Source organism: Sapajus apella, unplaced genomic scaffold (genome assembly GCF_009761245.1).
Source record: "Sapajus apella isolate SASKATOON/1434 unplaced genomic scaffold, GSC_monkey_1.0 scaffold31, whole genome shotgun sequence".
Classification (NCBI taxonomy): domain Eukaryota; kingdom Metazoa; phylum Chordata; class Mammalia; order Primates; family Cebidae; genus Sapajus; species Sapajus apella.
This window is the reverse complement of record NW_022436971.1, coordinates 5,175,653-5,195,689: the sequence shown is the minus strand read 5'-3', so window position 1 is coordinate 5,195,689 and position 20,037 is coordinate 5,175,653. Positions and strand designations below refer to the sequence as shown.

Genomic DNA, 20,037 nt, shown 5'->3' with positions numbered 1-20,037 from the left:
ACGGTAGAAACTTTTTATTAATTTAGATAACAAAATTTATAGACGATCCTGTGTAGCAGGCCCTATTTGATACGCCCTGACAGTACTGAGATGATTAAGACAGAAGTCCATCCTCTAGGACTTTCCTGAGGGAAGGGGTGTTGGTGGAGGCAGGGAGGAGCAGCCTGCAGAGACATAATTCCCGCAGCAATGATAAGTCATTCAGCAGACACAGGCCAGGCCAGGGGTCATGAAGGCCTGCGGGGAATGGTAGGGTGGGAGGGACTGCTCTGGGAGGCAGGAGCAGTCGGAATTTTGGGCCACATTTCATGGGGTGGGGTAGAGAATGGGCGTCATCAAAGCTGGAGCAGTGATTTCTGTACAGAGGAGCCCACAGGAAGTCCCCATGCCTGGCGTGAGAGCAGGTGGTTATGGAAGAGTTGCAGAGGTGCTGGCCATGTGACTGCAGCCACAGCACTGGCTCCCGGCATGTGGGCCTGCTTTCTCTCAATCTACTGCCTGATGCATTTTTTCCCCCTCTGAAAACTGGTCTCTGTTATAGCTTTCATTCTTTTACAACTACTCATTTGTTACCAACTATCTACTCTTCACTTTCCCTGCCAATCGGGTCCTCATTTGCCCTTTGCATGACTCTCCTGGCTTTCCACTTTTGCTAGGCTTGCCCATGGTGGCCTTCAGGAGGCAGCACAATGCAGTGGAGGGAGAGAATGAAGCCGTGGCTCTGGAGTAGAGGCCTGAAATGGAATCTGGCTTAGTTCATTTTTGGTTGCTATAATGGAATATCAGAGACTGGGTAATTTATAAAGAAGAGATTTATTTCTTATAGTTCTGAATGCTGGAAAGTCCAAGATCGAGGGGCTGGCATCTGGTGAGGACCTTTGTGCTGCATCCTCCCTGACAGAAGGTGGAAGGGCAAGAGAGCATAAGAGAAGAAGAGATCAAAATTGCAGCCTTATATCATGCCTTTTAATCACTGGCATTAATCCATTCAGGAGGGAAGAGCCCTCATGACTCAGACACTTCCCATTAGGCCCCACCTCCCAACAGTTGCACTGGGGACTAAGTTTCTAACACATGAACTTTGGAGGACACATGCAACTACAGCAGAATCCCAGCTCTGTCATCCAATAGCTGTGAGATTCATAGCAAGGCATCTCGGTGGTAATCTGTAAAATGGGCATAGTCAGAACATCACAGGACTAGGAGGCCTAAGCGAGACACTGAAAGAGCAGGGGTGAGCAGCAGACTCCTTATCTGGATTAGCTCTCATCTATTCCAAACCACCTATTCAAGTTCTACCTGTCCTTGTAGGACTAGGGACAACCTCTTCCTCTTCTCTCTTCCAAGAGCTTTCTCTTTATAGAGCCCTTTACAGAACCACAGAACCACCCAGAGCTTGGCCCTTGCTCATGATCTGAGGATGCTCACCCAGCATCGCTCTTGGTGACACCAGTCTTGTTGTAGAGAGATGCCTTCAGCCTGGTGGGAGGGGCCAGATCCACGTCCCACAGCTACTCCCCACCTGGGCCAATGTGAGCACTTACCCATGTCTGTATGGGGCACAGGCAAGAAATCTCAATCCTCTTAAAAAGTGATTAGAAGAACACTCATACAAAGTTTGCTGTCCTCAGCACTCTTGCAGAAGAGCTTCATTCAAGGTCCCACAGAACACACTCAGTCCCAGACTGCAACCTATCCTTAAGGCCCACCCCCAAGGGAAGGAACAGCCCAAATATATCATCACCTCTTCTCTTCTGCAAGAGAAGGCAAAGGACAAAGATGTCTGATGCCATCTAAGAGATGCTTTTCTTCCTGCATCTTTTCTAAACGGACTGTTAGAACATCATGGGCTGTGTGTATGGAGGCCCACATGGGCTGAGTCCAGAAAGCTGAGCCAGTTGAACAAGCATTATCCCTGTGTAAGAGCCAAAATGCTGACTGCTAGAATCAAGTTACAGGCCTGGTGAAACAGTGCAGGGACTGAGATACCACAGGGTCCTCCGCTATACCAAAGAGAAGATAAATGAAAGAAAAAAAGGAAAAACAAGTTTGCTATCCTCCTTGAGGTACCATTTTATAGAGCATCTACCATATGCCAGGCAAGGTACTAAATGCTGTATGATGGCCTCATTTTATCTCCATTTAAAAAACAACAAAAAAACTTTCCCAAATAAAAAACTGAGCTGAATATCAATATTATCCCAAATTCACAGATGAGGAGCTGAGGGGACTCAGGGAGGTGAAGTCTTACATCACAAACCTAACAAATGACAGATCTGGGATTTGAACCTAGGTCTTCATCTACTGCCTAGAAGAAGAAATAGCCTTCCTGGAAAAGAAGCAATGAGACACTGGTGTGGGAGAGAGCACAGTGGGGTTTAAAAAGAATTATTATGACAAATTCTAAAACATCTCAAACTTCCAAAAAAATCTGCAAGTATAAAGAATATTATTATCCTCTGAACCATCTGCCAGTAAACAGACATGCTGCCCCTCACCCTCAGATACCTCAGTGTGTCTCCAGTACAAACGAGGACACTGTCTTACTTCTCTCCAGTAAAACCACTGAAATCAATAAATTAACAGTGGCATCTTACTCCCAGCTAAATCTTCAGGCCTCATTCAAGTTGTGCAGATTGTCCCAATAACATCTTTTATAAAAAAACATCCAATTCTGAATCAGATGTTTTGTGAAATTGTCATGTCTCTTTAGTCTCCTCTGAAAAAAATTTTTTTTTTTTGCTCTTTTAAAAACATTATTTTAGACACAGAGGTCTCATTTTTTGCACAGGCTGGTCTCAAACTCCTAGCCTCAAATGATCTTCCCTCCCAAAGTGCTGGGATCACAGGCATGAGCTACGGCACTCAGCCTGTTTTTGTTTTGAATATAATGTAGGATGAAGAAAAATCAAGACTTCGGTGGTCCCTGGCTCTCCAAAGGTTGAGTGGAGGAGCGGATGATGAGACGCCCTTGGTGGCCATGGATATCAGGCCACACAAGCCATGGAGGGCTCGTGGAGATTCCTGTGGCTCAGAACAGACTAGGAACAAACATGGGCAGTCGTCAAGGCTCAATCGCTGAGCCCTAGGTAACTGTAGGAAGTTGAAACGTTCACAAAGACCATCCATGTAGTTGACTGGGACATGCAGGCAGAGCTGCTTCTGGGAAATGGATTTCATCTACTGTTTGTCCATTTTAGTCTTCTAATCCCTAATGAAAGAAAATGAACTTCAGCCTCTTGAAATCTGATTCTTCCACCTATGAAAAAAAGCAATGAGAAAGGTGACTTTTCATTTTAAGAGAGAGACTTTGAGCTGAGTCTAACACAGGAGAACTGTTCAAATTGTATCCTCTCTTCCTCAACAAAGAGATCAGGCCAGATGAAGTCGGAAGTGCTGGTAAAACATTTATTTCAAAAACTCATTTGGTGTTCAGATGACAAACAGGAATTAAGAACCAATATTTTTCTTAGGCTCTAAAAATCAGAAATAAGACACAATTTCATAGATGCAGACTTTTGAAATATAGAACAATGTTTAAAATAACAGCTAAAAGAAAAGCTCTGAATGTTGTTCTTTATTCCAGTAGGTATGATTTACTCAGTACTTGTTTACATGCTTTGATTTAGTAGTATTGAGTATCTCCTGTATGCAAGGCACTCAGAGCCATAAGTCCTAGCTTCTAACATCAGATTTCTAGGCCTCCCGTGCAGATGCCAATAAAAGCTCTGTGTACAGCCCTGTGCTTATGGCCTCTGTATCTACTAGCTCTTCCCCTTGGGTTAATAGCACTTCTTGTCCGGAGCTTGTCTTTTCCCCTCTGAGAAGTCATTTGCTGTGATATAGAAGCTATGCCAAAGCACAATAACTCATTCAGCACTTACCAAAAAGTTGGCAGCAAATCAGAGCTGAATCTTTCATCAGGGGACTTTAGGTTTTGAGGGGAAGGACAACTCATTGTCCTCAGGGAATGATAATGCCATGAGGGATTTCCTCTAGGAGAAAAAGGAATATTTCGGATCCATCTTCCACTGTCACTGCAGTATGTGGTTCTCGGGATTGAGTCAAGTTAGGGAAGGCAGCAATGTTGTCAGCCCACTCAAAGCTAGGGAACATATGTCTTCTCTACCAGACCTCAATGTGAATAGAGAAGGTGAATTCATGTAACTTAGTGGCTGGGTTTGGTTCATTAACAAAATAATTACCTTCCAGCAAATGATGTTAATGCAGAAATGGAGAACTAATGTATGGTAATGTTTTACTCAACAGTTTAAAAGACATTTTCAAAAATTATTCACTAGAAGATTTCCAGAAGAAATGAATCATTAAGTAGCTAAGAACTCTATCCTCAATGGCTAGCACACTATTTGGCTCATTGCTGGTCTTCAATGGAGTTTTAGCGTAAGAATTACAGAAGGAGTAACTGCATGTTGGCACATACAAGTCTGATTTGGGACAGCCTGGCGCCTCTCCATCCTGGCTCTGAAGAGGTGGAGCTTGCAGGGAGCTCAAAACCTGGCAGGCTAAGGCTCAACACAGAACTTGCTGGCTGTCCTGTGGCAGGAGGCACAGTTGGGGTCCTTCAACAACTCTTTATCTGGTTACCTGACCACAGTAATGTCTGGTGAACTTTATTCATTGTCTAGTGCAGGTAGATTAGACGTCACACTGATGATCCTGGCCAAGACCTGTGCTAAGTTAGTCTGGGCTGATCTTCATCTTCTGTCTTAAAGGAGACCCAGGTTCACTTCCTCCTCCTGGAACACGAGTGTACCCTTGTCATAATCTCATACACTTCACATATCTAACTATAATCTTAACATTCACCGATTACGTTTACATTTTCTAGTAGGTATTTCATAATTTCCTCCAGAAGAGCCTATTCTACAATGTAATCCAATTAAAATCAACATGTAGATTTTTTTTTAATCTGCAAAGATCCTGCCTACCAAAATAAACCATATGGTGCCACTAGGCATCTCATGCAAACACGAGACTCTGGGTAGATCACTGTGCTCCCTGAGTCTTGGAAAATGTATGGTTAAACCTATGGAATGATTCATCCTGTGTTTCCTTCAGCCTGTTACATGGGGAGCTGGGAGTTGATTTGTAAGCCAAGAGGTTCTCACTTTCTTCATTTCTAATATCAGTCTTCAAAATTAAACATTTACCTAAAAAGTCTAGTACACTGACTGCCTCCATGTACTGGCAGGGGGGCTTGTTCTTCAGGCCCATTTACATTTTGGACAGATCATCCTTTAGGGAGTCAGCAATCATGTCTGCCATTTCCTGGTTAAAATGGATGATGAAAGCATGAGGTATGTTTTTCTCACAGAGTCGAATGTCTCCTTCTGGAAAATCCTTCTTAATGTCTTCATAGTATTCTTTTGGACACCAACGATCTATAGTACTATAATAAAATGTAAGCTGAAAGACAAGACGAAAACATTTTATTAGAAAGCACCTTCCCTTCCCAACACAGATATGACACCAGCAGCCGGCAGTGCTCTGAGGACAGCACATATGCCTAGCCCTGGGAGCTAGTCCCCAAGCTCTCTCCAAAGTGTGGCTCTCTCAAGGCAGCAAGCCTTCACAATTTACAGGAGTGCACTTAGAAGAATTTGGTGGAAAGGACTCTTGTGTGACAGATTGCTCATAATTCACTAAAAGGACTTACCAGCAAAGTTTTGTATACTAAGCGTGGGGTGGACATTGGAATGAAGGTCGGTGAGGATGACAAAGAGACTTGTTGAGACAGTCACCGAATGACTAGTGACCAGTTAATAAACTTAGTTGTTTCCGAATAGCCACATGGTAGACATATGGGATGTGTTTGTTGAATGAATACAAACATGGATCAGATGGACTCAGGCTTTCCAATGTAGCTGATGAAATGTGATCAGAACCTGAGAGAGTTTATGGCATTTCTAAGAAAAGGCTCTATGCAGTCTGTATGTTGACTCAGTGGGGAAGTGCAATAATCATACTTCAGCTGACGGCAAGCAGCTGAATGGAGAAACAGCCTCCTCTGCGGCATTACTAAGACCCTGACTGGTTATCTACCTAAACCTGCATGTGATATATATGTACATATTGCTCTCAGCTGCTGTGTTTCACTGAAAAACTGCTATGTTCTAGTTCTGTTAGTTCTAAAAATAAAGGCAACAAAGCAACATCTTATATTCAGAAGGATAGTGGTAATTTCTACAAAAACCAGGAACTAAATCTTAAGGATACCTTGACCTCTGTTATCACTGAAAGAAAGAGCTGTGCGCAGCTCCAGCCTCTAGCTGGCCAGCTATAGTCACGTGCAGCTTCCATAATACACCAGATGTGCTCCCTCACTCAGACGGTGAATCGCTTACTCATTCATCTGTTCAGCAAATACAAATGGAGCACCTACTTTGTATTAGGAACCCGGAAAACAGAGGTAAGGCAGTCTTGGGGGAGGGGAGAAGGAGCCCACATATACACAAGACAATTTGAGAGCTCAGGAGAGGCACAGCTGGTCAGAAGCAGTGGGCAGGAAAGATTCCCCAGAGTTAATGCCTGAGTTAAGTCTTCCAGCTCGGGGAGCACGCTGTGGGGAGAAGACCAAGCAAACGAAAGCCTGAAAGAGCATGGCATGTACAGGGAACCGGAATTCCACATGGCTGGAATGTAGGGTGGTGGGAGATAAGACTGGAGAGGCAGAGAGGGATGAGGTCTTGGACAGCATCTTCTATTCATGCTAAGGAGGCTACACTTTATCCTGAAGTCCACAAGCAAAAAAAGACTGCACAGTAAGTGACATGCTCAGGTCTCTATGTCAGGAAAACCACTCTGGCCACAACAGGAAGAGGGATTGGAGGGGATCAAGTGGCAGGGGAGGGGGGTGTGGAGAAATAGGCATTATTGCTCACTGGATAGTTTTAGTGTATCAATTATTAAATCCATGATCTGAATATGGGACAGTTAAGACTGATCTTACAAAAACAATGGCCTTCACTACGATAACATTATGCCTTAACCAATATTTAAAGGGATGGTTAAAAACACTCTGTAGAGGAAAAAATTTAATGTAGTACTCCAGAAAGTGAATTATGAACAAGTAAATCTCAAGTGGCAGACTTACTCTGAATTGCTTCATGGAGGTTTTCCTTCTTTCTTTTCTTTTTTTAAAATTATACTTTAAGTTCTGCGGTACATGTACAGAACGTGCAGGTTTGTTACATAGGTATAGACATGCCATGGCGGTTTGCTGCACCCATCAACCTGTCATCTATCTAATGCTATCCCTCCCCTTGTCCCCCCACCCCACAACAGGCCCTGGTGTGTGATGTTCCCCTCTCTGTGTCCATGTGTTCTCATTGTTCAACTCCCACTTATGAGTGAGAACATGTGGTGTTTGGTTTTCTGTTCCTGTGTTAGTTTGCTGAGAATGATGGTTTCCAGCTTCATCTATGTCCCTGCAAAGGACATGAACTCATCCTTTTTCATGACCACATAGTATTCCAGCTTCACGGAGGTTTTCTTGGTTGTTACCTGGGGTTCCAGTTTTACATGCTGCAGAGGACCTGTAGCTTACAGATTTATCACTTAATTCGTTCTTCATAGTCTCCTATTTTTGCTCACTTCAACCATTTCTGGGCATTCCAAAGTCCCTAAAGCCAAATTTCATTTTGTCATGGTTCTTAGCAGGGTAAAAACGTCTTTTGCTTCCTGGAGAATATGACAGCCTAGCAGTTGCCTAGTTCTTCCTCCTGGTCTCAGCTTTTTCTATAGCTCTAAAATGCTGCAACCTCACAACCACTGGGAGACTACTCTATCCAGCAGTAGAAAAACATGTTTCCCAGGATCTCTCAGCAACTACCCTGCTATAGCTTTGCCTTGAAATACTGCCAAGAGTACAAACTATTCACAGGTATTAATTATCTACCAATAGGGCTGATAACATTAGGCTCTCTCTAAACTACCCCCTACACTTACCACCAGCAATCTTTTCAACTGTATTCGGGAAACAGCATAGGAACAGTCGCTATGCAGTTACTTAGCACTTCCTCAGAGCAGGGAATACTGCTGAGAAATCCATAAAGTCAGGCTTGGGTTTGTGCCCATCAGATCTATTCCTCTGCTCCAGGACATGCTCTCGCCTCAAGATCCCTGGACCCTGAGAAAGCTGCTCTAGGATCCTCACTCCAGCACAAGCTACAGTGTGAAGTCCTATGATAACTGTAACACGGCAGTCAGCTCAAAGGAAAGCCATATAGAAAAGGCATCACCTAATATAGTCTCCTGGACAAGAAGAGCGTCACTATATACACCCGCTGTTGCTTTCTGCCGGACATTTCAGACTGTTTCCATGAAGAATGTACCATTAACTTTTCTGTGATACAATTACAATTTGAAATGTTTCCAATGAGAAGTCCAGCTTGATGAGCCCTCAGCACTGAGTAAGCGCCATCCCCATGCATACGGTTAAGGCAGTGAGTTGAACAGGGATGACTGACATGGATTAAGGGACCTGACACCCACCTCGGCATATCAAGAGACAAATATGTTCAAGTAATTATGGGGCACACGCTGTCCAAGGCATGTGCTAGGAACCTCAACAAAAAATAGTGTCAGTGTTCAATACAGCAGAACAGTGAGGAATCTAGACCTCTCATGTGCTTATCGGATTTTATTTCTGGATTCTCTACAAACAGTAACCATATGAAGCGGGCCTCATTGGTTAAATGCCTAACTGATGATGGGGGTGGGCTCACGTTTATTAAAATTTTATTTTCTTTTACAAGTTCTTCTTCAGGCTATATTCTCTAAAGGGCTTCCTATGAGTCTTGGCTTACAAGTAAAACATGTGGTTATCTAATGCCTTTGTATAACCTGGCTTGAGATACTTCCTTTTCCCTATAAATTATAAATTACAGGCAATAGATCTGACTAGAGGATTCTGCACCTGCAACCCTGAACAGGAAAATGAGAAAGTATGGAGTATGTGGTGCCACTGGTGGGGTGTGGGGGAGGAGGGGTGAAGTAGAAAGAAAGAGAAATAACTGGACACGAAAACACAGTGGTTAAGAGTGAAAGTCTTATAATGTTGATGTAAAACTGAATTGCAATGCACCATGATGAACTGATGGGTCAAGAGTAATGGCCGGGCTCCGTGCTGAGTAAGCATTTTCTATATATTTTTCTCATTGTATCCTCACAACAATACTCTAAGGAAAGTCTTGTATCCCACTTTTACAGAAATAGAAATTGAGGCTTAGCAAGATTAACTTGGTTATTTCAAGCAATTTGTAAGTTGAAGAGCTGGGCTACAAATCCAGAGACAACACTTCTTATCTGTACCTTTTACTACTGCTTACAATTCTAGTAAATAGACCCATGCTATAAAACACAAAACCTGACAACTGGCAGGTCTTAAACGGGATATGAAAACTAACAATGTGAGAGTTGTCAACAGGAGCGAACCTAGCCACCTTTATTTTTATTTAATTATTTATTTTGAGACAGTCTTACTCTGGGCCCAGCCTAGAGTGCAGTGGTGTGATCTCAGCTCACTGCAACTTCGATCTCCTGAGCTCAAGTGGCCGTCACACCTCAGCTTCCAGAGTGGCTGGAAGAACAAGCACATGCCACCATGCCCAGCTAATTTTTAAATTTTTTTTTTGTAGAGATGAGGTCTCCCTATCTTGCCCAGGCTGGTCTCCAACTCCTGGGCTCAAGTGATCCACCCACCTCAGCCTCACAAAGTACTGGAATTACGGGCATGAGCCAAGGCACCCAGCCTTTCCAACTACCTTTTCTGAAAGCCTTCTCACAGTCTATGTAGCTCTTCTGAGGCACTGTGTGTCATGGCGGTGATAACCGCAGTGAAAAGTACTGGAATTGTTAACAAAGAATAGCAGGCAATCAGCAGGATGTTTATATTCAAAGGTTTAGAAGAAAATAAATTATGTCCTGTAGTTTATTCTCCTTAGCACTTGTTTTGGTACTCATGAGAGTTGATAAAAACTATACATTATTGAGTATAGTTTTTGGAAACAATCTGTTTCCAAATTGTCATGTTAAGTAACCCGTTGATTTTTTTTCTTATTAAGCACAAAATTTAACTTTTTCAGTTCTAGATTTTGATTCTCCAGGACCACACTTTAGCTTTTCCTCGTGTGTTTTCTGCAGGAAAGTGGATTTATGGTGACTACAGTCTCTGTGCTTATAGATGAACTTCCCTTTAACTCTTCAGTGTGTGCCTCAGGAGACATGTCCCCCCCTAAAATATCCCTGCAAGTTGCTGTGGCTTGTCCCCACATCTGTCTTTTCTCATGTGTTTTTTTTTTTCACCTTTTTGGGGGCGATCTACAAACAGGTACTTTTGGACAGTGAATTGCTGAAGCTGATAGAGTCAAATGAGTTCCACCAAAAATGACTCTGAATCCATCCCATATCTGGTACTGGGCTAAGTGGCAGACCTTCAGAAGTGTGTAAGATGGTCGCTGTCCTGGAGCAGCTCACAGACTAGGGGAGAGAACAGGCCTATATAAACTGGCTATCAAACACAACAGGTAGACAGAGGTATGGACAAAGCACTACAGGACTCCAAAGCAGGAAAACCCAATTTCTGCCCTGAGGGCGTGAACGTGAACAAAGCTTTGTTTTAGTATACATTTGGAGTTTCGGGCTTTTATGCATTACTAATAGAAGATTTATTGTAAGAACAAAGAAATATTAGAAAGCATCTTATGATTTAGCTAGTAACTGACAAAATTCACTTTCAATGACATAGCAACATCTTAAAATAATAAAAAATTTAAAAGCCACACATAGAAATCTCTACCTCAATTATTTCTCTCTATTCAACAGGACAGTACTAAAATTACAGTACAGGCATTATAGGAATAAAAGGTCTCATAAAACGAAAGTTTTGCGCATACACATGCAAAACAAATATATATATTTGTTGTTGTTGTTAACCTTATGGATAAACTGAATTGTAGAAGCTCTTTAAAACATAATTCACCACGAAGTCAAGTTTGGTACAAAGATCTTACCAATACAATGTGAAATGTTTCCAATGAGAAGTCCAGCTTTGGCATGGACTACTTCGGACAGTCAATTTGTGGGCTGCCTGTTTTGTGATATAGTGCAGGCCTGAGCAGGGTGGTGAATGGCATTTCTGCGGGTGTCATGCTGAGAGTGAAAGGGCTTCCCATAATGTCTTTATATCACAGTGTGGTAAATAATTTTGTTTATATTATGCTAAAGTAATCTGTGGAACTACTCAAGCTCCTTATGCAGCCAGGAAGAGCGCAGTGCAGTGAGTGCAGCGTTAAGACTGTACAGGTCCCTGAGCCATATCCACCTGGAGGGAATCTTGGTTCTGCCATTTATTGGTGCTGTGAGCCTAGACCAGGAACTTCGCCTCCCTGTGCCTGCTTACTCATCTGTAAAGTAAGACAGAACGAGTTACCAGTGGGCTAGTGCTGGGGACTAGAAAACGAAGTGTATCACGTGCTTTACACACAGCAAGCACTCTTAAAGGCTGCTGCTTTACAGGTGAGGACAAAGGGAGCTCCTCGACATAGACTGGGCAATGGTGGGGTGGGGTGGGAGCTGTGCCCTGGTCAAGGAAAAAGAATCCACATGACCTTAAATTCACCTTTGAGAAAATATATTCTCTTCTGATAAGCTGCTTTTGACACAGCCCGGCTCAGAAAATATGTAAGTATTAAAAATTTTTTAAAAATCGAAAACAAAGTTGTTTTACCATATACTTACTCATTATCTAAAAAATGTATATGTCATATTCTCCAGACATGACTGTGGAGAAAGACAGATGGGGTAGAAGACATAAGTCGCTAACCAAATAACCAGTGAAGCACATCCCCTATCCTCAGGCTGCCACTAACAGTCAGCTCCCGGAGTGGATTCTCTATTTCTACTTTTATAATAAAACCTACTTTTACTCATAAAGGAGACCTGGAGCCTAAGCTACAGTGCCCTGTGGCTATCCTTGGTTGAGCATCTTCCAAATGAAGAAAGGCACTGACATTCTGGGAGCTACTTTTCTTCCTGGTGGGCTCACAGGGTGAGCTGAGCTCTTGCAGCAGTGAAGGTAATGCCCACCTCTTTTTGGAGTGATGCAAGGCTTTTTGTTAGCACTTCAGAGACAGCTGTAGCTCCCTGGCAGCTTACACTGCGTGGCAGGGCAACCAGGAAGCCAGCACCAGAGACGGTGACCAGAGAGGAGTGGTGCAGGTGCTCAGAGAGACCTATCTGCTCAGACTTTGTTTCAGAGATCTAAGAAAAATGATGTCATTCCTGCTTTCTCCAGGTTTTCTTTCCTTCTTTGATTGATAATTACTATTACAAAGTTAGTTACAGCCTAGTTATGCTTCTAAGTACTTTAAAAAGACTATTTGCCTAACTGTTCCTCCTCTCACATCCCCCTTTGCAGGTATTTTCATTGTGTTAATAAAAGGTGTTAGCGATACTTTGATTGATAACTTCTTTGATTGATAATTCTTTGATTGATAATTCCCACTAGACTAGGTTTTCGCTTGTTTCATTGTTTTTGAAAAAAGTAAAAGGTCAGACATAAAGCAGTCGGTTGCTTACCAAGGGATTAAATGAGTACCTACACATATAGGCCCCCTACTTCCCACCTAGGGCCCCCTTCCCTGCTTTCATCTCCCTGTTTTCATCCCCTACCAGCTTTCCCAGGCTCAGGATAGAAACTGTTAGGTCCTCCAAAGCATGTCCATTTCTGGGGAGAGTCCAGACAGTCTCAGTGACAGCAGCAGGCTTCCACCTCTCCCCTCCCCTCAGAGTCAAAGACACATAAGCCCGAACCTTGCAATGTTAAAGGAAACGGATTCTGTGATACAAGTATCTCCTTTCAGTTACTTAAAAATCTTATTCCTGTTGGGGACACAGGCAGCTGCAAAGTGTCAACATTTCACAGCAGTCTTCCTGAGCCCCCGTTTTTAGGAATTTGCAGAATTGCTAAAGAAAGGGAGATGGTTTAGGAACTTTAATTTTTCCATTTACCTTGTTTCCTCTCTTCCGTTATTTCTAAGTGGCTCAATTACCATTCTTGAGAAAATGAGAACTGAAATCTCCAAAGATTTTTTAGAAGTGGCTGAGGATGGAGGTGAAAACACAATACTTCCCGCCCACGAACCTGCTTCTCTCTGCAGGCACCCAGGGGAGTGGCAGGAATGGGAGCGCCAAAGGAGCAGGAGTAGGTCCCACGGGGCACTGCGTGGCTCGCTCTCCAGTAGCTGGAACAACCATCTGTGTATCCAGTGGTGTGCAGAGCAGCACTCTCTCCTTTCTGTGTGGCTAACAGGTAAAGGGCCAGGATGCACTCCCTCCCACATACAAGCCACGAGGCCACAGAGTGACTGGCTTGTCTCTTTCTTACATGGGACTACAGTGAGAAGCTAACCCAGGGCCTCTGCTTTCCTCTGGCAAGGCCCTCTGGCACAGTAAGAGGCTCTGGGAGCCAGTCTCTCCTCCTGTGTTTCTGTCTTTCCCTGGATCTATGCCCCAAGAAGTGGGCAGATGTACTGGAACGGTTTTACTCAACTGAGAGAAAGGCCAGGTCCAGTTCATCAGACTTGTCTGCACTAGAATAATGGGCCCAAGTCTTGGTCAACATTAAGTACTATTGTGTTTTCTCTCATTATGGCTCCTATACAACAGCTCCTTGAGGTATCTTATGGGGAGTGGTGGCTGTTACTTAAAATGGCATTGGGCATTCCAGGGTCTCTTGGCCACACAGTCAGTATCGCGAACACCTTTTATTAACACAATGAAAATACCAGAAAAGGGGGATGTGAGAGGAGGAACAGTTAGGCAAATAGTCTTTTTAAAGGACTTAGAAGCATAACTAGGCTATAACTAACTTTGTAATAGTAATAATAAACATTTATTGAATGCTTAGTGCATGCCAGACTCTCTGATAAGGTCTGAATTACAGGGTATGAATTATAGCATAGTTTTGGAATAGCTGTATGAGGCTAGATACTATTACTAAACCATTTTACTGATGAACAAAGGAGGCACAGTGAAGTCTGGTAACTTAAGCAGAGTCATGAGCAAGGGTGGATCTGGTGTTTGAAGCTCAGCTGGGACTCCGGGAGCCCAGTTCTCCAGCACGTTCACCTCCCCTCGGTCACCAGGCTCCACTGCAGAACTCCAGGGTGTGTTAACACAATTGCCCAAATAAAGCTTTCAAGGGCAAAATGATTGGGATAAAAACAAACCTATCTATTTTCAGGATGATTATGACATTCTGGACAGGCTTCAAATTAAACAGGCAGAACTAAAACAATCCGTTTCGGAATACTGAGGCTTGGCGGAAAGGCAGGCCTGGTGAGCTGGTCCAGGGAGCACTTCCTATGCTGCACCAGGCAGGATTTGTGCATGTCAGAAGGATTTGCATGCCCCCATCTGCAAATAACTGCACAAGGTTTGCTCCCAAAGGCAACACACACCTCTGGGCTAAGGCAGGTTAAGAGGGATGGGGAGAGAGCAATGGCAGAGGAGTTCCTGTTCTTGAGGACACTTGCCCCTTTCCCAAGCCACACTGTAGCCCAGGCCTGGCCCTCTGGGGGCAGGGGCAGCACCACCTTGCAGGCAGCCCCTCCGCCACTGCCTGCTTTCATCTGAAAGCTGCACTCCATGTGTTCTCTCTGGAACCATTTCAGATTCCTACTGACTGATAGTGATGCTCAGATTCAGTCTGGCAGTAGCACACACCAGCTGTTTCCATAAGCCTGGGCCAAACGTGGTCACGGCAGTTTAGAATTTCCCCCATAAGTGGGTTTGAAATGAAAACTTCAAGTTTATAAACCAAACCTGAGTTCACTTTTCAATGAATGAGACATGCATCCCTTATGGCTTAGAATAGTGACAGAACAAGGGAGTGCTGACCCCTTATTTGCCTCCGACACACCAGGTGCCTCATAAAGCAGAGTACTCCAGAGGCTTCCAGACAAACTGGGATTGGGGTGGTGAAAATGCACAGCTGATTCTCTTCCCTTGGTTTATTTCATCCTGGTTCTCATTCCCACTCTTTTTACCTCCCCTTCCATCTTGTTCATTCATTGGCTCCACGTCTTCCTCCCAACCCTTAGAGCTGGGTTCGATCAATCATTAAAAGTCTTCTTTCCTTGTTCTGTGCACTTCTTTAGGCTGCTACTACCCAAGTTCTTGGCTTTCAGTATAGCCTCATCACTCCCCAACCACCAGTCAGCCCCAAATGCTTTTCTAAGCTTCATACCCACACATCCATACCCATACACAGATCCACTTGCATGTCCCACACGCATCTCGAATAAAAGTACCAAAAGGAGGCCGGGCGCGGTGGCTCATGCCTATAATCCCAGCACTTTGGGAGGCCGAGGCGGGTGGATCACGAGGTCAAGAGATCGAGACCATCCTGGTTAACATGGTGAAACCCCGTCTCTACTAAAACTACAAAAAATTAGCTGGGCATGGTGGTGCGTGCCTGTAATCCCAGCTACTCAGGAGGCTGAGGCAGAATTGCCTGAACCCAGGAGGCGGAGGTTGCAGTGAGCCGAGATCGCGCCATTGCACTCCAGCCTGGGTAACAAGAGCGAAACTTTTTTCAAAAAAAAAAAAAAAAAAAGTACCAAAAGGAACCACCTGTTCAGCCATCTCCCACAACTTGCTGCTGCTTCTCCTCCCATCTTCCCTATTTTATTACGAAGTCCAGATACAGATAAATCATCTTAGATTCCTCCAGCTCCATTCCCTGATATCCTGTTAGTACTGGGTACCTTTGATTCTACCTCCTAAATCTTTCCATCCTCAATCCCAATGCCTTAGTTCTTATAAAAGCCTTGTAAACAGGCTCCTCAACTCATGTTTCGTCCTCTCCTAGTATTAAATCACACATTTTCCCCCAAAATAATCCCTCTCATTTGTTAATCTCCCTACATTCCTAGGGTTAACTAATATGAACTGGTTGTTCATAGCTGGCAAACATTCTGATTGGTCAGTGGCTATATCACATGGTTGTCAAATGTTTTGACTGTTACCCTGTTACCCCCATGATTAAACCCTTCAATAGCTCCCTAAAACAGTCTCTTTAGTGCAGCATATCATGTCTTGTTTGCCAGCCAGTGCCTAAGCCACAACATCATGCTACCTAACCTTTTCTAGTTCCTCTAAGGCAGGACTTCTTTGTTTGCAGTGTACAGGTCCAGGGCCTTGGTGGATGGGGGGTTATGTAAATTTGAAAAAAAATTTACATGTTTATTTTTGTTAATCTCTAACCAAAATTTAGTATTTCCTTCCGTTATGAATACAGGCAACAAGCCATAGTATTAGTAATGCCTGTATTTTGTCACCTATAAAAATGGTATTTTCAAATCACACTAACTTGCTCAAGGTGACTAAAAAATTATACTCATCATTACAAATTGAAAATAGTAATTCTGACTGCTATTATAGCTCATTATCCAATGATTGCTTTCTTTTGTAATCTTGTGTATTTGTTTTATGCACTTAAAAACATCACTGTGAGCAGAATCCAAAAGCTTTACAAGAGAGCAAAAGAGATATGTGGCACAAAACAGGTTTAGAATCCACACTCTAATTAATGGCTTCCCTATCTATACATCTGTCTAGCACTTATTTATTGACTGTTTACCAGGTATGAATTATGCTAGGCCCTAGGGGATATCAAGAGGAGGAAGAAACAGTTCCTTACCTCAAAGTGGGGAAAGGCAAAGGTTGATTGTTTAAATGCTATGTGATAAATGCAGTATGATAACTTTACATAGGGAGTGACGTCTAACCAAAACCCAAGACTGGGAAGGCCTCTTGGAAATGACATTGGACAAGGAGAATTTAGTCAGATGACAAAATAACCTATAGGATGGGCGTGGTGGCTCACGCCTGTAATCCTAGCACTTTGGGAGGCAAAGGCGGGTGACTAACGAGGTCAGGAGTTTAAGACCAGCCTGGCCAACTTGTAAAACCCCACCTCTACTAAAAATACAAAACAATTAGCTGGGTGTGGTAGTGGGTACCTGTAATCCCAGCTACTCAGGAGGCTGAAGCAAGAGAATCACTTGAACCTGGGAGGTGGAGGTTGCAGTGAGCCAGTATTGTGCCACTGCACTCTAGCCCAGGAAACGGTGCAAGACTTGTCTCAAAAAAAGAAAAGAGAAAATAACCTATGATGTCATAAACTGTGGTATACTCCTTTAGAAACAACTATGAGTCTGTAATATTTGCTTCAGGAAAGAAAAATTATTTTAATAAAATTAATTACCTTATTTTAATAAAACAAATTATTTTATGCCCAATACTGTGTATAAAATGACTAGACCTTGGAAGGAGGACAACCAGCCCAACAGATCTTTTAAAGCTAAAAATGTCCATTTACCTCAAGCATATTAAAAACTCTTTTCTTGTGTCCAGTGGATATACAGTGGTAGAATATTTGGATTTAGAACCAAAGCCTGCAGGTTATGGTATCACAGTTCTCTCGGGGAGGAGAAAGAAGTAGAAAGCTGTCTGCATGATATGGTAGAAAGCTTTATTTTTAGACTATCCTGTGGCATCCTGGCTGGATGGCACAAAGATACATTTTTCAGAACTATTTTTAGTTGAATAACTTGAGATATAGGAAATTATTTTTCAACAAATGTGTGGCTCGATGACTATTCACACTGGACAGTCCTGGATAGGTATGACGTTTCTGAATGCCTTTGTTTGGGTGGAAAGGGAAACAGTATCATCGATTAAGATACCTAAACTAGGAATGCTTCTAATCCTGGACACTGGTTTTAGTTTGCCTAGTTATCAGTGGTGTTTGGAAGGCAGGAGGTGATGCACACTGCCTTCCTAGAACTATGTGCACTTTTAAGTTTCCTTATTTTCTCAAGTAGACTGGGACACATGTTGATTCAACTTTTACCAATATTAAATTACAGCATGTTTCCTCTTTTTATTACAGAAACAAAAAGTTGCAATAAACTTCCTGTCTCTCTGTACCTAGTTTCACTTAGGAATTGTAATTGTATTATGCTAGTGGAGAGCTTGAATTTTGCTGGTAGAAAGGATAATGAACTAACTGCAAGGTAGTTTTGCATGATTAAATGAAACAATGCCTTGTTTCCTCATATTCTACAAGTACATTTAACGCTATATCAAAAACAAAATTATTGCCTGGAGTTGGAAAAGTTTATTTCTGTGACTGTGTGTTAATACTAACCTTGAAATGTCTACCATCTACCATTAAACCCCCGTATTTCCCCATAAAAGTTTCAGTAAACTTACAGTCCTGACACAATTACCATGAACAGTCCTCTATCTGGGAATGATTACACTTGCATATGGATTTAACTTAGGACAGGAATAAGTTAGCACCTTTCTTTGACCTTTTTCTAAGCACAACACACAAGCAGAATCCAGAAATGATGAGTATTTTACAGCAGCTGGCTTCCACAGGTGGTAAGACAGGCTCTGACACATGATGGGTCTAGTCACTCAGCAAGTGTGAATTTTGGAAGAGAGCATCTGCCAGTCTTATTATTAACTGAGAGTTGAGCTGTTTTTATGAACTCCCAACCTGGAAGAACTTAAATGCATTTTTGAAACAGATTCACTTATAGTTTAAACGAAAAATAAAATACTGTTTTTCTTGTATTTTCACATTGCTCAATGACTGGAAGTAGCTGAAAGCCCTGGGGAGAGGTCCACCAGAGGCCCCAGCACTCTCCCTTCGGCTAGTGAGGGCTTCCTTCTGGTTTCCAAATTTCAATCTCTAGCCAATTGCTATTTTGGAAATATAATGACCACTACAGCCATGAGACAAAGACACACTGGCATTTTCAAAAGTCCTCTCCTGGTGAATATTTTCAATATGCTGAAAAAAAATTTTTTAAGAACATATCCATTTCTTGCTTTAAGATAATTGTATTGGGAAGTTATGGAATTATGAATTAACACTGTAGGAAAGTTTAAGTCAAATGTATCAAGGTTTATAAAGACATTCTAAGTCCAGTGGGTTATCTCATATCTCACCTGTGGATTATAGGTTCCTGAGCCCTATAAGAGTTTGCCACTCAGCAGGGATCAGTTCAGTAGGTATCAGAGTTTGGCACCAATTGTAAAGTGCAAGATCAGTGCTGTCCAACCAAAGTATAAAGCAAGGTACACACGTAATTTTAAAATTTCCTAGCAAAGATGTTTAAAAAAGTATAAAGAAATAAGTGAAATTACTTTTAATAATATGTTTTACTTAATCCACTCTATGTAAGGTAGTATCATTTCAACAGATAATCAATATAAAAATTAATGAAACATTTTGCTTTTGGGGGGTACTAAGCTTTTGAAATCCATGTGTGTTTTACACTCATGGTGCATCTCAATTCAGGCTAGCCACAAATAACCACATGTGGCTAGAATATTAGACAGTATAGCTCTATCCTACTTAGAATGGACAGCCAGACAAATGATGCCACAGGAGTACCACAGTCACCTAAATTCCAAGGTGACCTTAGACATATACTAAACCACAGTCTTATCTTATGGTTTCCGAGATTGGTGCTTCCATATGTGTTTGTGCCAAGATTCTAGTATTTGCAGGATAACTCCCAAAAGGTGAATATTTCAGAAAAATGGTCTTAAGGTCAGAGCAGGACATTCCTACTCTAATACATTAGAGAATAAGAAAGACAGGCTCAGTAGTCATGAGGTCATATAATATATAATGTAAGTTATTTTCCACTGTTTATATTCCAATATAATTTATTTATTCTATAAACATTATTGAGTCTTCTCAATAGAAGACCTAGAGAGGCTAAAATGCATTGACAAAATAGAAAACTGTTGATTCTAAAATTAATTCAAAAACAGGTGGTAAGATATATTTAAGTTACTATGCAATCAGCTTTACTGTTCTCTATGCAGCTTTCAAGGATAATTATAATTTTAACTGGAAGTAGAACTCTACGTCATTCTACAAACCCTTAAAGTCTTACAGATTCTAACTAGTTCTAGTCCTTTGCC

The 20,037-nt window shown here is 42.3% G+C and overlaps 1 protein-coding gene and 1 long non-coding RNA gene across 8 annotated transcripts in view; one reads left to right on the top strand and one right to left on the bottom strand.

The window, feature by feature from the left end:
- The first annotated feature begins 782 nt into the window (after positions 1–782).
- On the top strand, positions 783–19,578 carry LOC116561967. Its single transcript, XR_004273689.1, has 3 exons — positions 783–793; positions 18,289–18,293; positions 19,493–19,578. It is a non-coding gene; the product is annotated as an uncharacterized LOC116561967 (long non-coding RNA).
- LDAH (lipid droplet associated hydrolase) overlaps positions 2,374–20,037 on the bottom strand; it is a 124,439-nt gene continuing 106,775 nt past the window's right edge. For 2 of the 7 annotated variants that reach the window (XR_004273688.1, XM_032294003.1), the window contains one exon: positions 2,374–3,211. Coding sequence is in view for 5 of the 7 variants with exons in the window: in XM_032294003.1 (XP_032149894.1) it covers positions 3,197–3,211 (15 nt within the window). In the remaining 2 variants the exon portion in view is untranslated. Of the gene's footprint in view, positions 5,428–20,037 lie in introns of all 7 variants that reach the window. The other 5 variants (XR_004273687.1, XM_032294000.1, XM_032294004.1 and 2 more) reach the window with 3 other exon arrangements.